Below are 24,010 nucleotides of genomic sequence, written 5' to 3' on the forward strand. Positions count from 1 at the left end.
ATTGCTTAACATGTTGGAAACATTTAATCATGTAAATATCAATCTCAATTAATATATATAAACATGGAAAAGTTCGGGTCACTACACATTGTATGGCCGCAAGTGCAGATCTCCTATTTGTTGGGCCGAAGTAGGCGAAAAGCAAATCACCGGACCCGAGGTAGTCCATGAAACAACGGAGAAGATTGCTCAGATTCAAGCGAGACTTAAGACTGCCCGCGATCGTCAAAAGAGTTATGCTGACCGAAAACGTAAAGACTTTGAATTCAACGTTGGTGACCGTGTAATGTTGAAGGTTGCACCTTGGAAGGGTGTGATTCCTTTTGGAAAATGTGAAAAGTTAAACCCATGATACATTGGTCCTTTTGAAATTTTGGAGCGTGTTGGACCCGTTGCTTACTGTTTGGATCTACCAGCACAATTGAGCTCAGTTCATCCTACCTTCCACGTGTCAAACTTGAAGAAGTGTCTTGCTGCACCCGAACTTATCATACCACTGGAAGAACTTACAATTGATGACAAACTCCACTTCGTGGAAGAACCTGTCGAGATTATGGACCGTGAGGTCAAAACTTTGAAACGCAACAAGATTCCGATCGTCCGAGTACGATGGAATGCCAAACGAGGACCTGAGTTTACTTGGGAACGAGAGGATCAAATGATGCAGAAGAATCCTCACCTTTTCCCGACTCCTCCATCTACCTCAGCTTAAAATTTCGGGACGAAATTTTCTTTAACAGGTGGGTAATGTAAGGACCCTGGATTTTCCAACGTTTATTTATTAATAATTATTATTAATACTTGTGATTTAATGAATGTATTGTTATACATTTGCTTGTTACCATACTTGACTTTTAAATGCCCGAAGCGTCTTTGTGACATACGTACATTACACGAATAATATTTTTAGAATATTATTTACATTCATGATTAAGTTTTATTAATCATTTTAATTAACTAAGGTTATTAGTTAATTACTTGGGCTTTAATTGGATTTATTTGTTAAATACTTGAACTTGGGCTTTGATTAGTGTTAATGGACTAGAGAGCCCACCCTACTTCTTAAACGGACTGGTTAGCCCATCACTCATGTAAGTATCACTTTAGAATGAAACTAGTTAGTTTAGTGCATGAAGAATCAAGTTACATGATACTTACAACTAGTTCCCATGTAAACACATCTAATAACCAACTTTTAAGACTTTAACATGCAAGAGACTAGTGGACCAATTTCTTCCTCCTCTCCCCTTGCATAACCGTCGGCCTTTGTAGGCCTTTAGAGGAGTTTTAATTTTTTTTAACTACTTCATTTACTTGTATTCTCACACACACTTTTCACTTCAAACTTACATCTTACTTTTCTCTCATTTTTCTCTCATCTTTCCTCTACATTTTTGTTAGTAACTTGAGTTTTCTTCTTCTTTTTCTCTTGTAAAAACTGAATCCTATACACATACATCTTCATCATTTACTTGTTTTGATTACTTGTTCTTTGTTGTTGTTTTGTTACTTGTTCTTGTTTGTAGATTACTTACTTGTTGTTGTTGTTGTTATTTACTAGTTACAAGAATCAAACTACCTAGTTTAATTCTTCATATTATCTTGTATTTACAAGAACACACAAGAACTAAACTTTCTAGTTTATGTTCTACATTTATTGTTTTAAAAGGATTAAAGTTCATGTGTTGTAAAAACCATACTTGTGAATCATGATTGTAAACTTAAAGTTTACTTTTCTTAAAGATCAAACCTTGGTTTAAATCTTTAAAGTATGAACAACCATGACTTGTTACTTGTATATTTAGTTTATTACTTCATTTCTTGTACATTTAAATTCATGTTTGTTGTTAAATGGTCAAGTATTACAAGTTAGTCTTGATCTCATACTTCTTGGAACTAAAAGTTAACTTGAAAGTTCAAGAACATGGAAGTATAACTTTTAAGTTATAACTTCATACACTTGTGTTAGATTTAACTTAATAACTTTAGATCTAGACTTATGGGTCTTGGATCTTCAAGATCTAACTAAGAACTATGTTCTACATCTTAAGATCTTGATTAGTTAGTTTACTTTCAAGTTTGTAGTTCAATATTACTTTTATAGTTCATGTATGTGTTAAATCTAAGACTTTGATGTAACTTTGGTTCATCAAACTACATACAACACTTAATTGAGTTGTGCTACATGTCTTAGACTTACACAAGTGTTATGATGGTGAAACCTTGGTTAAGATGATGCAAACACATCAACGAGTTGTACACTTGAAGCTATATGCATCAAGGATGAGAACCGTGATAAGCATCGAGTACCAAGAAACCCACTGGAACCTACTGTTTACTGTTTCTGGGTCTGATTAGTACGACCTGGGCTACTGTAAATATGATTTTCAGTTAGCTCTGTTCGATTAGATAACTTTTCATTTAGGACTCGTCTTAATCCGAGTTACGGTTTAGGATTTATGGCCCTTCGATCGTCACTATGTCCTTTTAACGTTGTGCTGAAAAATTCTGACCTACTCGCACTTAGACCGTCGCCACGGTCAAACGAATACGAGTTTGCTTCTGGAATTTTTACCACAATTAAAGGACTCATATACGGAGCCATGGCCACTGGTTTCACCTTATTTCAGTAGGTATAGAGGCCGTGGTGACTGATCCAAGTCAGCCTTTGTTTTAAACTCTTTTCTAGAACGAAACTTACTTTATACGCTTTGTTTGATGATGAATGATGATGACCCTTAAGACCTAATTTACATACATTTAAACCTATTGAGACGATTTACTGACTTAGTACTATTTGACTTAGGTTGAGGACTTTCCGGACCTACGTACTTGCTTATTTTCCGACTCGACTTTACCACTACTTTACCACTGTGAGTTATAGCATTCCCTTTTTACTTTAACTTATTTTGGGAACTGAGAATACATGCGCATTTTACGTTTTGCATACTAGGCACGAGTACTTAAACTTATATATGTGTGGGTTATACAACGGCATAAACATTCCCTTTAGCTCGATAACGTTTAGTCATTGGTTTTTGAACCGGTGAACGCGAATCTTAGATATGGATCCATAGGGTTTGACATCCCCACTCGGGCTAGTCGCGCTAGCATTTAACGAGTATTTAATACTTCGTATACATACGCACTTGCCAAGTGTACTTTCAGGGGGTATAAACGTTAAGTTAGTTACCAAGTGCCCACGGTTAAACATATACTTTATCATACTGTTTTGAAACGCTCTTTGTAGCACTGAAATCTCGTGGCATACCTTACATTACTGTTATACTTAAACTATAGCTCACCAACCTTTGTGTTGACGTTTTTAAGCATGTTTTTCTCAGGTGCTTAAGGTTGCTTCCGCTGTGTACTAGTCTTGCTGTAGACACCCGCTGCTTTAGAGATGTCACCGCATGAACGTTTATATTGCATTCATAAACTTTATTACTTTTGAAACTATGATTTGTAACGACCTATGGGTCACATACTATTATCTTTGCTTCTAGTCATAGAAGCATACTTTTGGTTGTAAAACAATTGACGTTGATTATGACGTCAGCTTTCATTGAATGTAAACGTATTTTGAAAACGCATATAGTGTTTGACCTTGTAATGATCCTGTTGTTGATGATTCGTACACGATGGTTTTGTACGAGGCATCACACTCAGAACCCTAGTCGCAATAGTTGGATCTTTCTTCTTCTTCGTGTCTCCTCCTGAGTTTTTCCCCATCGGGAAGTCACGATTGCTAAACCATAGAGATAATAGATCGAAAGAAAAAAAAAATACAGAGTCGCCTACGAAAATTCTCCCTAATACTTTTCTTATGATATATTTTTTCATGATACCTCTTTAATAATCAAATCAATCGGAGGTAGTTGTGTTCAATAATCCAAAGTAAATAAAATAAAATATAAAAAAAAAACGACGTGCAAGTGTAAGTAACAAATAGAATTTTACAAAAAAGAACTTACAAAGTACAAACCTTAAATTTTGGGTTTGAATTGAACAACAGACATAAACCCTACAAATCGATCGAGGTTACGCAAAAGCATAATAGAGATTTAGAGAGCATGAATTAAATTAAGCATTATGGATATTTTATAGTTTTGTGATAAGGCAACCCACTTTATTATTATTATTATTTTTTTTTTTTTTTTATTCTTACATACTCGACTTCCAGGCCAAATATGATACACTATACACGAACACCAATAATAATAATAATAATAATAATAATAATTAAAATTATTAAAAATTAATATTAATAATAATAATAATGAAATAATGAAGAAATAAATCAATAATAATAATAAACCTTATCCTTACTATTCCAACCAAAAGGGTTGTGGTTTAGCAGTATAGAAGGTTTATTATTTCAAGCAAAACTATCTTAAAAAAAAAAAAAAAAAAAAAAAACATGTCAAAAAACCTTAATTTGTCTATTTTGGGATGTCAAAGTCTAAATATGAGGAAACCCAAGTTGCTGGATTGGTGATAGTTGCAAACGAGTTTGTGGATTGGTTGAAACGTAGATCCAACGTGTCAATTTAATCTAACATTTTACCACCATTGAGTTATAATGAAACTGCATTCTAGACCACTAATTTAGTTTATGTCTCAGATAGCCCCTTTAGTTTTTGTTATTAGTAAAACTTTACATTAGATCAAATTTATTAATTCACATGAACGTTACTCCTTGGTTCTTAGATGATCAATATTTTGAGTGTAAAAAGTATTTCTTATATACTCGTATTTCATTAATTATGCATTTAAATGATTTAAATTTAATTGAAATTCACCCTTTATATTAATGTTCTAGTTACTTACTTTATTTAGCACACTTGTATTTGTTATCTTCTTTCTTATTTGAAACAAATATATTTATACCTATATTTATATACAGAGTATAATATATTATAACGCGTTGCTGAATCAAAAAAGAACATATATGAAGAAATATGGATGCCACTAAAATGAGAGTAACACAACATTGAACATACGTAGTCCACCTTGCCAAATATACATAAATGGTTTCGAGGACATGTTTTTAAAGATGAAAATTTAAGTTGTAAGTTTTTGCCAAACTTTCACGTGTACATTTGTTTTATTTTTTGAATAAATAGAATAAAACATTGTATTGTCGTAAATTTTACGTTTCGTCTAGTCGTAAGTTCTAGCCAAACTTTCACATGTATGTTTTCAAAGTTTCCAATGTTGTTATTAGCATATCATGTTCAATTCCCGCTATTATTACTCGTGTCTACATAGATTATTGTTTATTCGTTAACTAAACCATGTAATCGTGTGATATTCATAAAAAGTTTGTGGATAAAGCAATCAAGGCAGAAATACAAGGGTGTTATGTAACAACTCGTAGAACTATAGGGGGTATAATTAAAATATTTTCCAATTGGCAATTTGGCATCTGAAGAACAACTCAGATGGAATAAGTCTATTGAACCGAAGAGATACCCAGCTCAACATGACGACAATGGCGATCCAAACTCCTAACAACTTATTATTCTCCAATTTCACAACTTTATATCCCCTTATAAATAATCATCTCACCCCATTTTCCATTTCATCATTTTCCAAAATTACACTCAATTGTTTTCAATATCAGAAACCATCCATTCCTTTTTCTTATAAGGTAACTCTGTTATTCCTTACTATTTATTATTTTGTTTATAATCAATAATCAATTAAGCAGATTTTGAATTAAATTTGACATTTTTATTAATGGGTTGTTGACAGAATAGTGAGCCAGTATTGAATTATATCAAAGAAGTGAATAATAAAGGATATCAAAAGAAGGAGTTAATGACGATTGGTTCATCTTTTCAGATTTCGGGCCGGAATTTGGTGGTGAAGGACCGGGTTATATTGACTGATGTGTCGGATAAAGTGGTAACCTCACCCGGGTCGGGTACGGGCCACACAGATGGGGCTTTTATTGGGGCGGTTTTTGATGAGCAAAGTAGTCGTCATGTTGTGTCGCTCGGGCGGCTTAATAGTGTCCGGTTCATGGCGTGTTTTCGGTTTAAGTTATGGTGGATGGCCCAGAAAATGGGAAATAAAGGAAGTGAAGTACCAATGGAAACACAGTTTCTATTAATGGAAACAGTTGAAGAAGGTGAAAAGGTTTATATTGTCTTTTTGCCATTAATTGAAGGGCCTTTTCGAGCTTGTCTCCAGGGTAGTTCCGGAGACGAGCTCGAAGTTTGTTTAGAAAGTGGTGATGTGGATGTCAAAGGGTCTGTTTTTTCACACATGGTTTACGTGGGTGTTGGAACAGACCCTTTTAGTACCATCACAGATGCAGTTAATACAGTTAAAATGCATTTGAAGACGTTTAAGCAACGTCAAGATAAAAAGATCCCCGGGATTCTTGATTATTTCGGGTGGTGCACTTGGGATGCGTTTTATCAAGACGTGAATCAAGAAGGGGTCGAGTCCGGGTTAAAAAGTTTATCCGAAGGTGGGACCCCGGCCAAGTTCTTGATCATTGATGACGGGTGGCAATCCGTCGGGTCCGATGAGAAAACGATCGAAGAATCTGAACCGTTGATGAGGCTAATGGGGATCAAAGAAAACGAGAAGTTTCATAACAAAGATGACCCAACAATTGGGATCAAGAACATTGTTAATGTAGCGAAAAATACATACGGGTTGAAATATGTCTACGTGTGGCACGCGATTGTAGGGTATTGGGGTGGGGTCCGCCCCGAGGCGGAAGGTATGGAGGAATATGGATCCTTAATGAAGTATCCGATGGTGTCGAAAGGGGTTCTCGCGAATGATCCAATTTGGAAAACGGATATGTTGGCGGTACAAGGTTTGGGCCTAATGAACCCGAAAAAAGTGTTCAAATTTTATGACAATTTACATAACTACTTGGCTGCAGCCGGTGTTGATGGGGTCAAAGTTGATGTTCAGTCCATATTAGAGACACTAGGAACCGGTTTAGGTGGGCGGGTTGCACTGACCCGACAGTACCATCAAGCACTCGATGCATCAATCGCTCGAAATTTTCCTGATAATGGCTGCATTGATTGTATGAGCCATAATACAGATTCCATTTATTGGTAAAAAAAATCTCTTTAGTTCCTTCTTACTTGGTGTGTAATGTAAATGTAATTATTTGTGTACTAATGATTTACTATGTAACCAGCTCGCAACAAACGGCAGTGGTTCGGGCTTCAGATGATTTCTACCCTCGTGATCCCGTTTCACACACGATCCATATTGCATCGGTGGCTTACAACAGCGTTTTTCTTGGTGAATTTATGCAGCCTGATTGGGATATGTTTCATTCACTTCATCCTGCAGCCGAGTACCATGCATCTGCCAGGGCGATTAGTGGTGGCCCGATATACGTCAGGTAACAAAATTTTAACTTTTGTGATATAAGCGTATAGTTTAGGATTGAATATACCTGGAAAACGGGCCAGGTTGGGTCTGTTTGGGTAACGGATCAAAACGGTTTTGGGTAGAACTCGGTCAAGGGTCAAATGTATCAGATTCTTAAACGTATCCAAATGGGTAAGGTTGATCCGGTCGAAACGGGTCATGGTCAAATGGGTCAAAAAAATTATTTTAGTTATTGTTATTTATTATTTATATTTCTTTTATTATATATATAAGAAAATATGAATTAATATACATATAACCATGAATACTTTCATGTTTGATGGATGAAACTTATTATGATCTTTATGTTCGACCCGTTTGACCCATGTACAAGACTCACTAGACTTATCTCTGTTTATTGAGCTTTAGGAATTGAGTATCGTTTGATTTGAATCTTTATTTATAGTGATGCTCCTGGAAAGCACAATTTTGATCTTCTGAAGAAACTTGTGTTACCTGATGGTTCTGTGCTTCGGGCCCGATTACCTGGTCGACCTACTAAAGATTGTCTATTTACCGATCCGGCTCGTGATGGTGTTAGTTTGTTAAAGATATGGAATATGAACAAGTACACTGGAGTTATTGGTGTTTATAACTGCCAAGGAGCCGCGTGGAACAGTATCGAGCGAAAAAACACGTTCCATGAAACACAACCCGATGCTATATCGGGAACCATCAAGGCTTGTGATGTGCACCTTATTGGTGACACTGCAGTGGGTCCCGATTGGTCTGGGGATTGTGTGGTGTACCGTTACCATACGGGAGATGTTATTGTTTTACCTCGATATGTAGGTATACCTGTTTCGTTAAGTGTTCTTGAACACGAGATATTTACGGTTACACCTGTCAAGGTTTTAGGGCCGGGGTTAAGTTTTGGCCCTGTTGGACTTATTGATATGTTCAACGGGGGTGGTGCAGTTGATGAGCTAGAGTATCTAGTCGAAAGTGGTTCGGTGAGTGTATTTATGAAGGTTAAGGGATGCGGAAGGTTCGGTGCGTACTCGAAAACTAAACCAAAAAGGTGTATTGTTGGATCAAGTGAGGTTGAGTTTGTTTATGACTCAGAATCTGGGCTACTGATCTTGAGTTTTAATCATATGCCTAAGGATCAAAAGTGTCATGATGTGCAGATTCATTTATAATTTAAATTTTATCAAACTTAAGAAAAGATATAATGTAACATTCATACACTTCAGGAAGTGTTGTATACCTAATTTATTCTTTGTCTCAATGCATGTGGTATTGAACATTGGATCATTATTGTAAATAAAGAATTATATAGTGATATTGTCGATTATGATTTTGCAGCTATCCGATTATGATTTACTTTTTGATGTTTAAATTTGATTTTGAAGTGTTGATTTTTGTAATGGAGCACTAAATTCTGTGTCTCATTATTGTAGTTTGTAATCCAACTTCTATCAAGTTTGATTCAACTCAAACTAGCGAAAAAAGAAAATATGCATTTGAAATTAAGATAAAATAATGGCTAATTATAAGGTAATTCCACATTACACTTTAACGAGCAAATGAAACTCAAAACTGATAATTTAAACCGTAACTAATTAACTAATGGAACAATTAATCAAAAGAATATCAAATTGAAATAATGTAATCCTTCAAGTTAGTCTAGTACAATCTCCTTATCTAATAACTCAAGGCTTTCAACACATGTATCCATTTCAATAGCAAAACTAGAATATGAAAGCTCCACAAGTCTTGAACGTACACCCGTTTCAAGATTATAACCTTCAAAATCTTTATAGAAATTTTTCGACACGAAATCACAATGGTTGCCAGTATTTGTTGAATCAAAAGCCTTAGACCACGATTCAACATTGTTAAACTTTCGTCTCACCCATATTATCCAAGTTTTGTCGTTGTTTTGATGAGAAATCACAGCTAGAGACCCTTTGACATTGGTCAATTGTACTGCGACCCCACTAGGTTCTGGCAACTTTATCACTCCAAAAACATGAGTACTCAAATTAAACGTCATTATACAGTAATGGTACTTACCATCATTTTTATTTGACTCACATTTAAGAAGCCAATGTAATTCTCCATTGATAATGTACGGAAACGTCATAACCTTCACATACGAAAACAAAAGAGCGGGGGAAATAATCAGACTCCAAGAGTTTGTCTTCATTGAATAAACGAAAGACTTTTGCGTAGTAGCTCCATCTTGTTTGAGGAATGGTATACCAATAATTTTGTAATCATTCATAATAGAGTCAAAACCAAAACCAATGGCTATGTTTCCATACTGATTATAAACGATTCACAACAGTTGATTACATCGCAAGTTACTTGACCTCTATATGATACATTTTACAAACATTGCATTCGTTTTTGAAAAGATAATCTTTCATTACATCAAAAGTTGACGGCATGCATACCATTTCATAACATATCTAACTATAATTGAGAGGTTCCATAATATAGTTTGAGGGATCGTTAGTTTGCGCCCAATTGAGAGGTTCCATAATATAGTTGCACCGTCTTCATTCTTTAGACAAATAATTCCATTGCATGAACCAATTATAGTGAAATCGCTACAAGGGAACTTGATTTTTAGGCCGCTGTACATTTTTTCTTCTGGATATAACATAGTTGATATTAATATAACACCGTTCTGTCTTTGGCAGAGGATCCGTTGTCTAACAATCACTTTATTTGGAGTTTTAAGTGATCTAAGAGCATGGTTTCTGATAAAATCGGAGCTCGTGATACGAGAACACCATGTTTTGGAGAGACATCTGAATTGGAGGAGGGATTTGGGCGGTAGTCTTATAATGATTTCAACGATCAAATCTTCGCATAGAAACGAAGTTGTGTGATTCTGAAATAACAACGAAGTCATTTTATATAAGCGTGTGACATATTCAGTCATACATACATACATACATACATACATACATGTAATGTAATATATAAATAAACACGAAAATTAATTGAATACCTTTGGTTTGTTAAACGACGAGCAACCACAACACGTCAGAGCTTGAATTCTCTCTAATACTTTTCTCATGATGTATTTTCTTTAATCAAAATTTATCAGAATCAGAAGTAACTAATACTCCGTAATAAACGTAAAAATCGATCGATGTGCATATGTATGTCGTAACAAATACTCCCCCCGTCCCATTATAAGTATCCACTTACTTTTTGCACACAGTTTTAGGAAATCCCACTAACTTCATTCTCCACCAATTAGAAATCTTCTCTCTCCAGAATAACCTCTTCTCATTGGTTGAAAGTAACACTTGTAATGGGACATCCCAAAATAGAAATGTGGGCACTTGTGGTGGGACGGAGGGAGTATAATTAAAAAAAAAAAAAAAAAAAGAGCTTACGAAGCACAAATCTTTAGATCCTGGTTTCGGTCTGAAGCACACATAAACCCTACAAATCGGTCGAGGTTTTGCAAAAGTGAAAATTAATAAAGAGTATGCTTTAGATTTGGTATATATAGTTTTGTGATGTGATTCTGTTTTTTACGATGGACTCGAGGCCCAATGTTTTACATTATGAAATTTCATAAAAACATACAAAAGATTCTGCTAAATGTAAACTTTCCATTTATAATTTGATTCTATTACTCCTATTTATTAATTCTACCGTTAATATAACAATCAGAGGTGGAGCCAGAATTTACGGACGAGGGAAGGTTACTTAGTGGTGCAAAAAAATTGGTTTATGTCCGGTTCCGGATCCGAAAAACTGGTCTAAAAAATGGGTTTTTTGAGATCCGGATTCAGCTCTTGTTCTCTTTAGAGTTTGTTTTCTCAAGATAAATTAGATAAGATTCTTCCATAATATTATCCTCATCCGTTGTATTTTTGTTATTTTTTGTTTCATTAACATATTTCAAAACATAATTTACTTTTTCTTGTGATTGCTGATCATCAACAACACTATTTGTTCGCGTGAAAATAAAAATTAAGGATCGTTTTTTTAACGCATGATTTAACCTAAATTATTGAATCAAAATCATATCAATAATCAATCAATGAAAATTGGTTCAACTTAAGTCTAATATATATTAAACAATAAAGCTACAAGTACAAAAAATTATTGTAAATATAAATCTTTAAAGTTCGAACGAAGAATAATTACTATAGAAGAAACTTACAAGCATTTTGCAAGAATTGTATGAAAGGCTTCTTGCAACAAATATAATACGAACCACTTTTCTTTTAATATTCTTGCGATGCGATTTATTTTTAATAGTTATAGTTATGTAAGGGTTTTTAACATACTTCTTCAGTAGGAGTTTTAAAATTGAAGTATGTTAAGCCCATTTAAATTAAACTTCAGTATTAATTAAACAAACATGGCGATCCATTGAGTCATTGACCATTGAGGGTGGCTAATAAACGTTGGGGCCAATTTATATATTACATACATCAAAGAGACTTGGGCCTAAGGGGTGGCTCAATACCCCCTTGTCCCCCTCTGTCTCCGCTATTGACAACGATTAATGAAGCAAGAAATCGAGAATCTTCTTAGAAGTACAACGGAATGCAATCGAGTAAAACGGGCGGACTCAATCTTATAAAATGGACGAATGCAATAAGTAACACCTGTTTGTAATTATTCCTTTAATTGGTTTTGTAATAGAGGTCGTAAAAACGTTAGTTGGAACGTATGGCTTTCTAAGCCAGTGTAATTCCCCTCTAGCGTCTTGCTAGGGGGTTGGTTTCTTAATATAATTGTTGTTCCAAAAAAAAACACAGGATGCAACCGAGTAACACCAGGATGAAATCGAGTAAAACGAACAAAGGCAATCGTGTAAAATGGACAGACGCAATCGATTAAAACATTATGCATTCAAATAATACGCGATGCAAACATATAGGTTATATGAATGTACGGATACAATATAACAAATAGTATAAACTCTAAAGCGTAACTAAGCATGCTACTCATTCCATTTAATATACACGGCTACTCTGAAGCGTAACTACTAAGCATGCAACATAATAAAAGGATTTTTACCAATTAAATTGTATGTATATTTAATACATCAATTGAAGGTGTGAGTTACACTTCAAGTTTCTTATTCTCATTCTTATGTTGGACTTCGAGGCCCAATATTTTATTTTTTGAGACCTCGTAAAACCATACGCAAACACCAATTGCAATGACTCCTCACTCTGTTAAAAAAAGTTCTTTAAGATTTTTTATGTTCGGGTTAGTAATATGAGCTCACACTCTATCGGTACAAAGCCATTAGGATTACTCTATAACTGTTTTCAACTCTTCCTTAGCCACCCCAAGATTCGAATCTGAGACCTCTTGCAAAGATGTCTGAGACTCAACCACTGGACTACCTTGAAATGGTTAAAGGGAATTAGTTTAAGAACTCGTGAATTTACGAGTTTATTAAATGACAACATAAAAAATAATAATATAATAATGATTAACGATTATGTAATATAATACAGAGTAATTGATATTTATCGTACTACACCAAATGGCCTTTGGCCTAGCGATATCAAGGAGCCCCTTTAACCTTGATGTCATGGGTTCGAACTCTGTTTAGGATATTATTCGTGTAAATTTATATAGCATGCACGAGTTTACCGTTCTTAAAAAATAAAAATAAAAAAACTGTACTACACTTTAGGACTTTAGGATGGAGGGAGTATTAGTTTGCAACCATAACAAAGGGCGCACCAGACAAAAAAATTTAACACCAAAGCAAGACACAGATTAGTTTAACAAATCTAAAACACAAATCTCCATACAATTAAATCCATACTCTACCCGAACCTATTTATTGACATATTTCATGCACAAATGAACAAACTTTAAAAATAATAATAATAAAAAAAAAAATCAACCTTTTAACACCAAACCCATGACTAAATAGGAAACTCAATCTTCACAAGAGAGTCAGTAGTAGTCTCCACAGGCTCACTATGCATCCAGTCCTTACTACAGAAAAGTGCCTCTACCGTGTCAGGCCTCAACGAACATCTATAGCGATCCATCTCTTTAACACCCGTATCAAAAACCGCATCAGGAAAAACAGTCGATACAGGAACCGACAATATGTCATGCGCCATCTTCGATAGCGTCGGGTACTTAACCTTGTGCAGTTTCCACCACTTCATAACATCAAACTCATGACTCCTAGGCAAAAGTGACTCTTCCAAATACTGATCCAGCTCTGACTTTGACTGTTGACTTGCACTTTCCATTATATAAACATCAAAATCTGTAAGCCCCACCCCGTTATTTACGCCACTGACATCATCTTTTTTCACGTCTCCTGATTCACCGTTTACTACATCAGCAAAAGCAGGCGGAAATGCGACATACTCTAGAAAAAGCTCGTGGATCCCTTCATCGACAATCTTTATAAACGACGTAGCCTCATCACCATAAATCTTTGTGAAACTGAACTCAACTAGCTTCATCTTGAACCGTGGGTCCATAACCACTGCAATGGCTAACATCAAACAACAACTTTTCCAATACTTATCAAAACTATCGTGAATCGGCTTGGTTAACACGCTAATTGTCTGATCATCACTTGTAGATGCACGTGATAGTTCCAACTGAAGCTTCCATGCTTCGTGAAAGAATGTATTAGCAGTGGGTACAGTTGATGATGTCAGCAGACTTGCAGTATTGAAAAGTAATTTCAAATATGTGCAAAGATTGTCCACGAGTTTCCAGTCTTCACCAGTTGGTCCTTTACTGTAATCAGGATCTAAAGTATCTAAACAAGAAAACACTTCTTTTAACTCGGAAGCTGCTACTAACATTTCGTAAGTTGTGTTCCATTTAGTCTGATCATCGATCGATAAAGTTTTAGTACTGATTACTTGAAGTTGTTGTTTAAGTGCAACAAATTTCTCCTCTAATGATTCTGATGTTTTCACATACTTCACACAGTCTCTGACTTTCTTGACTGTTTCTGCACCAACGTGGAGTACTTCTTGAGCAACGCAGCTTAAAGATCGAGCAAAGCATCTAGTCAACAACAGTTGACCATCAAGAATATTTGGGTTCTTTACTGAAAGTAAGCCTCTGAGGCTATTAATCCCGGTTTCACTCAAAGGCTGATTTATTGTGACCGAAAATAACCTTCCTTCAATGTTCCAATCAGACAAACATGTAGATACCGCATGGCTAAAAGCCGAATCAGACTCGGGATATGGTTCCATCACAACATTTAGTAGCTTTTTGTGCATCTTCCACTCGCTATCGATGAACTGACCCGTTACAAAAACATAGCCCATTGTATGGTATGAACTCCATAAGTCAAGTGTAAGGCAAATACGACCCGGCATTTCATCGAGCAGCTTCTGGACAGTTTGTTTTTCTCTAAGATAAGTAGCCACACAGTCACCTTGAACTGTATCAAAGTTAGCCATGTTGAAATTCGGCTGAAGGTTATGCACAAACGCCATGAACCCTGCGTGTTCAACCATATGAAGTGGATAATCATGTTGTATGATCATTCGAGCCATCTCTTGCCGACACCTGTCAGGGTCAAAAGGCAAGTGAGAAACAGATGGCGTTCTGTAACGCTTTTTAGGTGTGTTACTGACGGGACCACTTGAGTTAACAGCAATTTTTGTAGGTGCACTGAGTGGGGTCGAATGGTTGTGGTCCTGGTTACGAAGAAAAACAGGGCAACCACCTTTAGCGATGTGACGTTTAAGGTGACTGGTGCCAGCAACTTTAGAACCTGTACTATATGCAAAGGATTGAGCGCATTCCTTACAGACGGCCCTTCTAACTCCTGCACCGACGTTTTCGATAGTGAAATGTTCCCAAACGATAGATTTCTTTTTCCTACGCTTCGGAAGTTGCATTTCTACATCGTTCATTGGTGTGTCGAAATACTCTGGCTGCATCTCTACGTTTACCAGTGCGTTATTTTCCGTTGGACTAGTCTCCATGTGTCCCAAAGACCTAATTTTTAGATTTAACGTACAAAACATATTGAGATTAAAACAAGTCTCAACAAATAATATAATTAACCTATCAAAAATCACATAAAGTTCAAACTTAATGTATCATTACAGATCTTGATAACAATCTAAGCATTATCTATTTCCAACTTTCTGAATTAAGTTAATCTACTGAACAAGGGTCTGCATATATAGAAACTTATAATCTTTTCATGCTAAATTTTTTTAGTTCAAACTTTAGACGAATCCGTCTTATATATTCTTATATTAAATATTAATTGTCACATGAGTTTGATCCATACAAGAATTGAGATTAATAATTGTCAACTGAATTTGATTTGTAACAAATTAAAGTTTCAATAATTGTCATAAGTGTGTAATGTATACAAGCTATGAGCTTGTGATCTGGACAACCAATAAATCCAAAGTTCATCACAGGGTCAAAAAGATCAAATTCAGAACCATCACAATTCAGATCTTGTATTTTTTTCATAAATAATTATGTTTTCATACGTATACGGAGTACTAGTTATCTCAATTAATCAATTAAATCCACAAATCACAACGAATTCGGTAAACAATCATGAAATTGACAAACTAGAGTTATAGATTTATAAGTTAAAAGTTAGGGTTAGGGTTTTAAATGATACACTGTGTATATATATACGTATGTATGTGTGTGTGGGGTTATGTATACCGTGATGGCTGAAATTGGCGTGACACCGATGAAATTCAAGGTAGCAGCAGCCTGCAATTGAAGTGATCCAGAAACGTTTGTTGGAGAACGGGGATCCAATTGGGCTTGATAATCAATGAAATTGGACTATTATTGAATTGGGGTTTTTATGTTGTTATTGTCGTTGCGGGATAAAAGAGGAATGGTGAAAACGGACAATAATAAAACCCTAAATGGATATGGACTTTTTATTGTTATTGAGATCCAATAAATTAGTTGCGTGTGTTACAAGTACAGCCCACCACTTGTAAATATTTTTTATTTGCAAGGGTTAATTCGGTTTCTAATTTCAACGTCAACAAGTTTATAAAGTTTATTCATTCGGTTTCTATTTTTTATCTTCTTTTTCTCTTTCTGAGAAAAAGTTAGGTTTTATATAGTTTTCGATTTTAGTCAAAAAAAAAAAAAAAAAAAAGTTATAAGTTTATTCATAAATTAATTTGGAAATGTTATATAAAAATTATTCTAAAGGTTGCAGAAAATATATGTAGTGATTGCGTATTTTAATTCCACGACTTGCCATATTTTCTTCACAATAGTATTGTCATCTTCTCCATTGAAAATTTCATTAGCACTTCGATTAGTGAAGTTATCAAAACCCCGCCAGTTGAAAACTCTTTTCCTAACATTCAAGACATGTTTAATAGAATTAAAGAGTGATCAACCGATTCAATAGCATCATTGCACTTTAAGCATAGAGTAGAATCAAGGTCTATACAACATTTTTTCAACTTAACTCGAACCGACAATCTTTTCTTCTTCATTCCTCAGGCAAACACACCTAACGATTGAGGTAGGAAATTATATGTCATTGTTTTTTACTCGTTACTCGTATTTATAATCAATCTGTTCTCTAGAAGCAACGCCATATGCGCCGTATCTCTGAAGTTGTAGATGCCATATTTGTTTTGATTCCACCTCCATTTATCACAGGAATGATTAGTAAAACCTGATTAAGGAAGCGTAGATATAAGATCATCTAGCTATGATTTTCAAGTGTCTGAAGGTTCACGTCTCCACATCCATGAAAAGAGTCACACATATCCAGTCCATCTAATACGGTCCATGATGCTCTCATTCCTCTCTTGGTCCAATCTATACAATCTCGCATATTTATCCTTAAAGCACTGTCTACAAGTCCAGTGACCTTTTTCAAAATAAAATTGTCTTACCTTCACCATAAGTTTCGCGAAGGAAAGATAAACGTTAATGTTACATCTAGCCATATGGCCCATATCTTTGCAATGTTTATAATGCTACTCCAAGGAAAAGAATGAACGCTATTGTTTTAATTTATAATTATTTGTTGAATGAAAGTATCTAGTTTTTTACATCACCCGTCTCTATTTAATTGTCCAATATTAAATTTTAGAATGACTCAAATTAATTGTTCACTTCAATTGATAAATAAGAAAAATATGATGAGAGTTACCTTTATACCCCTACCTTATACATTTAAGACAAAAAAATAGGTAAAAGTTAAGGGGTAAAATTTAAAAACAAAAGGCATATCGTAATAAACTCATTTCCTAACTTGCATGTATACGGATGACAATTAATATGAGACGGAGGAATTAATATGGTACATAGGAATTACTAATTTCCCCAAGCACAAGGTATAACTTTATGTAAAGTACAATAACATATACCGAGTAAATATCATGGAACAAGAGATTTTATATTTATGTGTATTTTGGTCCAACCTAATAAAACCAAACTTTGCTTGGACCTTATCCACCTGATAGGGACAAGAATCAAGGTGTCACGGCCAATGAAAAATCGATCACACGTCATACTTGCGTCATTGGTACATTTTGTTGGTGATTTTAGTGTCATCTAACATCATTTTGGTTAATTGGGATTTACGTGAAAGCAAGAGTGAGCTAGTTATACTTAACAACGGGTTCAGAGAGTGTGAAGTACACGCCCATAAGAGTTGGCTAGACACTGTCGCGAATATAGCGAGGGTCAATTTTAACTGCCAAATTTATATTTCTGTGTTGGCATACTTGTTTTCTCATATACGAAAATATACAGAAAACACATTTCTCTCATACACTTGGATTTGAATCTTCATGCCCGGAATCAAATCTTGTTCTTGTCTTATCCCGAATTAGGATTTCTTGATACCCGAGGCTTGTAGGGTCGAAATACTTAATCAAGAAAGTGTTTACACGATTCAAGAACCAATCGGATTATCAATCACAACCCTATTTTCCAAAACATTTCACCAAAAATGTCGATGACACTGGCTTGTCGTAAGAGCGTCTTTAATTCGTGTTTTTAGGAGAAGGCAAAGAAAGCGGAGCTTAACATGGTAAATTTAACCTAAAGATTTATAGCATAGCAGTATTAAAGGAGTTTGGGGTTCAAGCTCCTTCTTGGACATATTAGTGAATTAATAGGTGTTAGGTGCTTGAGTTTTCGTTAAAAAAAACAAGTTAAATATAAAAAAACGTTTATTTCTTCAATTGTAAAAGAAACTGAAGACACTAACAAAAGGATAAAGTTTTAAACATATGATGTAGTTTTTAGACAATTTTTATCTAACGAAAACTTTTTATAGTTGTCATTAACGTGCTAAAAATTATTATAATTAACGATTACATATTAACTTAGAAAAAGTGATGTTAGTGAACCATAACACGATTTTAAGCATGTAAATGTTGTTAGAAGGAAAAAATTGTCGTTCAAAATTGGGTCGTCTTCCATTGGCTCGCTTTACACAATTCTATTTCGGTAATCCAGGTTTTAATACATCGACATATCATCATGCCAGGGCCCGATACCATGTGCGTATGGTGTCTTGATAGTGAAGAGACTGTGACTCACCTTTTTCTACAATGCCCTCAAGCTAAAAGGATTTGGAAAACATTGTTTCATTGGTAGAACCGAAATCGGATAGTCTCTACTAATCTCGAGTTGTTCTTGGATGAATGGTTCCAAGGTATGGGTATTGACGACAAAAAGTTTTGAAGAATAATAGGCCCAACTACGATTTGGGCTATGTGGATCGCTATGAATCACATTATATTTAGTGACGAATTTTCATGTTGGGCTCGTACCGTTCAAGATATAAAAATTAAAGTCTTTATGTGGGCTTTGACTGCTAAACTGTGCTACCCACATCATTTCAATGTTTGGGAATGCCAACCGTGGGTGTTGATAAAGGATGCATAATATGGGTCGTCATCACCTTTTAAACTCTTCACGATGAGTTTCTACACTTGATTTTGTGCCTTTAGATCTTAATGTTTTTACTGCTATGGGCTTTAGTTGATGAGTACTTAAATGTGCTTGACCCTTTGTGTTATTGTTTGTAAGTTTAGGTTTCTCCATCTCTTGAATAAAACTCCGTTTTAATATATTCAAGTTTTTTCGCAATGAAAGGAAAAAATTATATATATATATATATATATATATATATATATATATATATATATATATATATATATATATATATATATATATATATATATATATATATATTTCATACTAAATTATTATAATTCTTATTATAAATATATACATACAACTTGATCATATTTTCCCGGAGGGTGACTGGTAGTTTCAAGGGCTGATTTGGGATTGAATTCTTATTATAAATATATCCATTTAAATCATCCATATGTATTACAAATGGATCGGATGAATGTCCATAGATGAAACATTTATTGTCATCCCTAGTTGCAACTACAATTTTTGACTTATAGATAAATGGGCGGAACATAGAGTAATGTTGAGGGAGTTGTGGCTATGGATGACGATAATATCCGATTCAATGAATATTCATCCGATCCGATTCGCTTAAATCAGATATGAATGATCTAACGGATGAAGATTGAATATGTATATGGATATGGATATTTATTTGATCGGATATGGATGACAATTTGTAATTCATGGATGACCCAAATTACATGAAATGCTAAAATATGTATAAACATATAATATACAAATATAAATATATCAGTATAATTACTCTCGACTATATATAGTATTTATATAGTTATTGCATCCTTTTATTGCATAAGTTTATACTCTTTCTTATTTCTAATGGTAGGATATTTCTCTTTATATTTAACTCATATTTCGATCAGTGTACGCTTAAAAATGATCATATTCTAATATGTATGTTGTTTATTTATAGCCATCGGATCATATATTTGTATGTATACACAAGTCACGACAGACTAGCATATGTGTTATTTAAACATCTAGGTTATACTTTTTAAGTGATTATATAATTTTATAATAAGTTATGACTTTTAACGGTATTAATTAAGTTGATAAAAAATATCTAACGATGAATTATCCAATGAATATCCATGAAACTGATGGATTAATCGGATATGAAGATGGATGGATGAATTAAAGTTAAACGGATATAGATATGAATATCGATGAAACTTTGGTTAATGGTTATGGATGAGAATATGACATAATCCGATCCGTATCCGATCTATTATCACTCCTAACTGTGTAAAAATTAGTGATATTTTGACATAAATTTACATTTTTTCTCTTTAGGGTCCTCTTAAAAATTGGTGATATTATTTTTGATGCTTATAATGTAATTGTTGACATTTTGCCATTGTATACCTACAACTTAATGATCTTATAAACAACAAAAACACTTTAACATATATATAAAACTTAATCATCCAATTTGTCATACTAGTACAATTCGTAACCTATATGTAAACTTAATCATCAAGGTCATCTCATTAATTTTAAAGATCATATCCGAGATATAAAATGAACCCTCATAAAAATTAAGCTTTTCAATTCACATAGATATTTAATATTACTGAAATTCATCCAGAAATAAAAAATTATCAAAAAATGCATTAAATTGCTTTATTCTTAAGTAGTTGTCCTTTTATTATACTTAAACTATATTAAAATAGAATGACACTTCTAACATTTTTGAAAGTAGTTTGTTGAACTTGAAACTCTTTCTAGTCAGTAATCTTCAACATTTCATTATCAGTAGTCTTCAACGTCAATTGATTATGACTCTTAGTTATATTTCTAGATGAGCATTGAAGGGGTGTGATGATACACATATCTGATCCATACGTAGTATCAAATAAGTCTTATTCGCATAAGGCTTACCCACTTTTATCAAATCGGTTGCTGGACGCAAGGGTGACGTATAATCCACCTGGACACTACGACTAGCCAAAAAGTGGATAAACAATGGAAGCCATTTAGAAGATAGCCGGATGAAAAGTGACGGATATAACTCTAACATGCAATACATATAGGGGACCATCCAGATGGACTAAGCCGTAAAGAAACACTTGATGATTTTAAGGCTGTGTTTACACGTAAGCCTTTTCAAATGGCCAAGTGTATATAATACCATGTAGCGTGCACACAGATACTAAAGATATCTGGGCATTAACACACGAATGGAACGTCCGTGCCACGTCATCTCGAATATCCAGGAAAGTTTGTTACGATAGTTTATTACAATCATGAAAGAGACATGTGCTACGTCATCATTCCCTCTAACAACTATTGACATCTATAAATACGCCTTTGCGACATTCATTACACAATCTAACACACAATTTATACGTCATTACTCTGCCCAACAAACCATCTACAGACAGTCACATTGAATTCCGGTCATCACCGGAGTTCAATTACTTCAGGATATAAATCTATTCGATCCAATCGAGTATATTAATCCGATTGATTGTTTGACACCCTCGTGAATTTTCAGATTTCGATCGGATTTGCACGATTGCCGGAGTTAAAACAGTCTATCAACCAATTTTTTCTCAAATTTAGCACTCAAATTAAACTCATAAGTTTTACCTTTGATCAGGGGTGTTTGTGTCTTCAAGATCTTGTAGCTGGTCTTCGACTTTTTCTTTGATTGCGTCAAACTCTTTTAGAATCGATGCATTTTTTCGTTCTATCATTAAAAAATAATATATTGACCATTCAAAAATTTTGAGTCAATTGCAATTGTTCACACTCACATACCTCCCATGTTAATCATATTTTTCACCTACAAAATTTCAATTCTTATCACTTCTAATATTGGTAAAATTATTTGAAAATACATTGAACTTTCATCAAATTCCTATTATATGCATCAAACTTTCAGATCTTCTATTATATGCATTTAGCTATTTAAATTGTTCTATTGTATGTAGTTAATCTGTTATAATATATAAACATTCAGTCACCTCAATTTTAAAATTACATCATTGACCCCTCAAGTTTGTCAAATATTGCACCATTTATTTTTGCTAAACAAAATTACTTCATTGATCCTTTACATGTATCTTTTTTTCTTTAATTTTTCACCTTCCTTAAACAAATTAAACAACTCAGTTGATATCTTCATATTAAACCCAAAATCTCTACCAGCAAACGCACTCAAAATTCTATCTTCAACTTCTCAAATCAATACCATTCATAAGCTTGCATTAAACCCAATAAAAACAATGATATAAAATTACCTAATTGTTACAAATACTAATCAAAATCAAACAAAATTATTGCTGTCAACAAACATTAAAGTTCCAAAAGCGAAAGAACCTTTTTCAGATCCAAAATTGAAAAGTTCCATGTTTAGATCCAGAATCGAAAAGTTCCATGTTTAGATCAAAAATCGAAAGAAGGTTTGTAAGTGGGTCTTGATGTGGGTGTTACTATCTATTAATTTTAATCATCTTCAGTTCCTTTTCCGGCAACCTGCAACTCCGACGAGAGTAACAGTGGCGTATGGCGACAAGAGTAACGGTGGCGTACGGTAGCGGGAGTAACAATCGAGTGATGGCGGTATGAACATGAAAACGGATCTATTTTAATCTTGGAATGCATTTTTTTATATTTTGTGTGTCATGTTTTTGGTGACGATTAGTACTATAATTTTGTCAATTTATTGTATTGTTTGTAATTTGTGTGGATCGGTGTTTGTCAATTTTTGATTTGGTTTAGGGTTTGTGATGAATAGAGGGAATCTGAATTGTTCTTGAATTGATAAAGAAGACAAAGAAATTAGCTTTTGTTTATTAATGTAAAAGTAATGATATATCCAACACACTTTTTGATACATCCACCACAAAATATGCATCAGTGGATTGTACTGTACAAACTGTTAATGTAAAGATGAAAATTAAGTTATAACGAAAAAAATTTAATCGACGTTAAGTTGAAAGACTAATCACGGACTTTTTCTACATATTAACCGAATACATTAGAACAATTCAAATAATTGAATGCATACAATAGGAGACCTGAAAGTTAGATGCATACAATAGGAATTTAGTGAAAGTTCAATGTATTTTTAAACAATTCTCCCTCTAATATTTTACTACTTACGGAGTATTATAGTCGGTGGGAGGGAGTATGGGTCAAATGGGTTCTCCCTCTAATATTTTACTACTTACGGAGTATTATAGTCGGTGGGAGGGAGTATGGGTCAAATGGGGTCAGATGACCCCATGATTTACTCATCATAAGTGTAAAAAAAATTTATATTTTGATTTGTCCCATGTCCAATAAAGGCCCGTCACTAATAAAAAATAACTAGTACCGGACCGGCCAGCGCGTTGCGGCGGGATTTTTTGGCCTGAATATTCATATTTAACGTAGCGTTATGTATTTACAGACGGAAAAAACGGGTTATGTTGTAAGCCCGTTTTGTATGTCGTTGTGTTTAGGTTTTTTAGAAAAGTGTCTGTATTCAACGCAGCTAGGTTTATTTTGTTCGTAAAATTATTTTGAGTTTAATGGTGGTGTAGGTGGACATTATCGCCCGGCTAACAGAAAGATAAACCCTGTTAAAAATCGTGGTGAATTTTGTGGGGTATTTATACATTTAATATTGAAAATACGCTTTATACCTCTGTAATTTACGTTTTTAACCCCTGAAGAATTTATTGGTCAAACATAGTTA

At 34.2% G+C, this 24,010-nt stretch overlaps 3 protein-coding genes across 3 annotated transcripts; 1 reads left to right on the forward strand and 2 right to left on the reverse strand.

Moving 5' to 3' along the window:
* The first annotated feature begins 5,469 nt into the window (after window positions 1-5,469).
* Window positions 5,470-8,720, forward strand: LOC139873407 (probable galactinol--sucrose galactosyltransferase 6). Its single transcript, XM_071861339.1, has 4 exons — window positions 5,470-5,653; window positions 5,758-7,088; window positions 7,175-7,384; window positions 7,820-8,720. Exons 1-4 carry the CDS (start codon window positions 5,486-5,488, stop codon window positions 8,553-8,555), a joined length of 2,445 nt encoding a protein of 814 aa, XP_071717440.1. The 5' UTR covers window positions 5,470-5,485; the 3' UTR covers window positions 8,556-8,720.
* Window positions 8,721-9,037: 317 nt separating this feature from the next.
* On the reverse strand, window positions 9,038-10,279 carry LOC139871429 (F-box/kelch-repeat protein At3g06240-like). The gene is made up of 2 exons (XM_071859143.1): window positions 9,836-10,279; window positions 9,038-9,682 (listed from the first exon to the last, which is right to left on the reverse strand). The coding sequence occupies exons 1-2, from the start codon at window positions 10,277-10,279 to the stop codon at window positions 9,038-9,040; spliced, it is 1,089 nt and encodes a 362-aa protein (XP_071715244.1).
* Window positions 10,280-13,116: 2,837 nt separating this feature from the next.
* LOC139872308 (zinc finger BED domain-containing protein DAYSLEEPER-like) lies at window positions 13,117-16,199 on the reverse strand. The gene is made up of 2 exons (XM_071860159.1): window positions 16,048-16,199; window positions 13,117-15,351 (listed from the first exon to the last, which is right to left on the reverse strand). Exon 2 carries the CDS (start codon window positions 15,336-15,338, stop codon window positions 13,287-13,289), a length of 2,052 nt encoding a protein of 683 aa, XP_071716260.1. The 5' UTR covers window positions 15,339-15,351; window positions 16,048-16,199; the 3' UTR covers window positions 13,117-13,286.
* Between the last annotated feature and the right edge of the window lie 7,811 nt (window positions 16,200-24,010).

The sequence above is a fragment of the Rutidosis leptorrhynchoides genome, chromosome 10 (assembly GCF_046630445.1).
Source record: "Rutidosis leptorrhynchoides isolate AG116_Rl617_1_P2 chromosome 10, CSIRO_AGI_Rlap_v1, whole genome shotgun sequence".
In the NCBI taxonomy this organism is placed as follows: domain Eukaryota; kingdom Viridiplantae; phylum Streptophyta; class Magnoliopsida; order Asterales; family Asteraceae; genus Rutidosis; species Rutidosis leptorrhynchoides.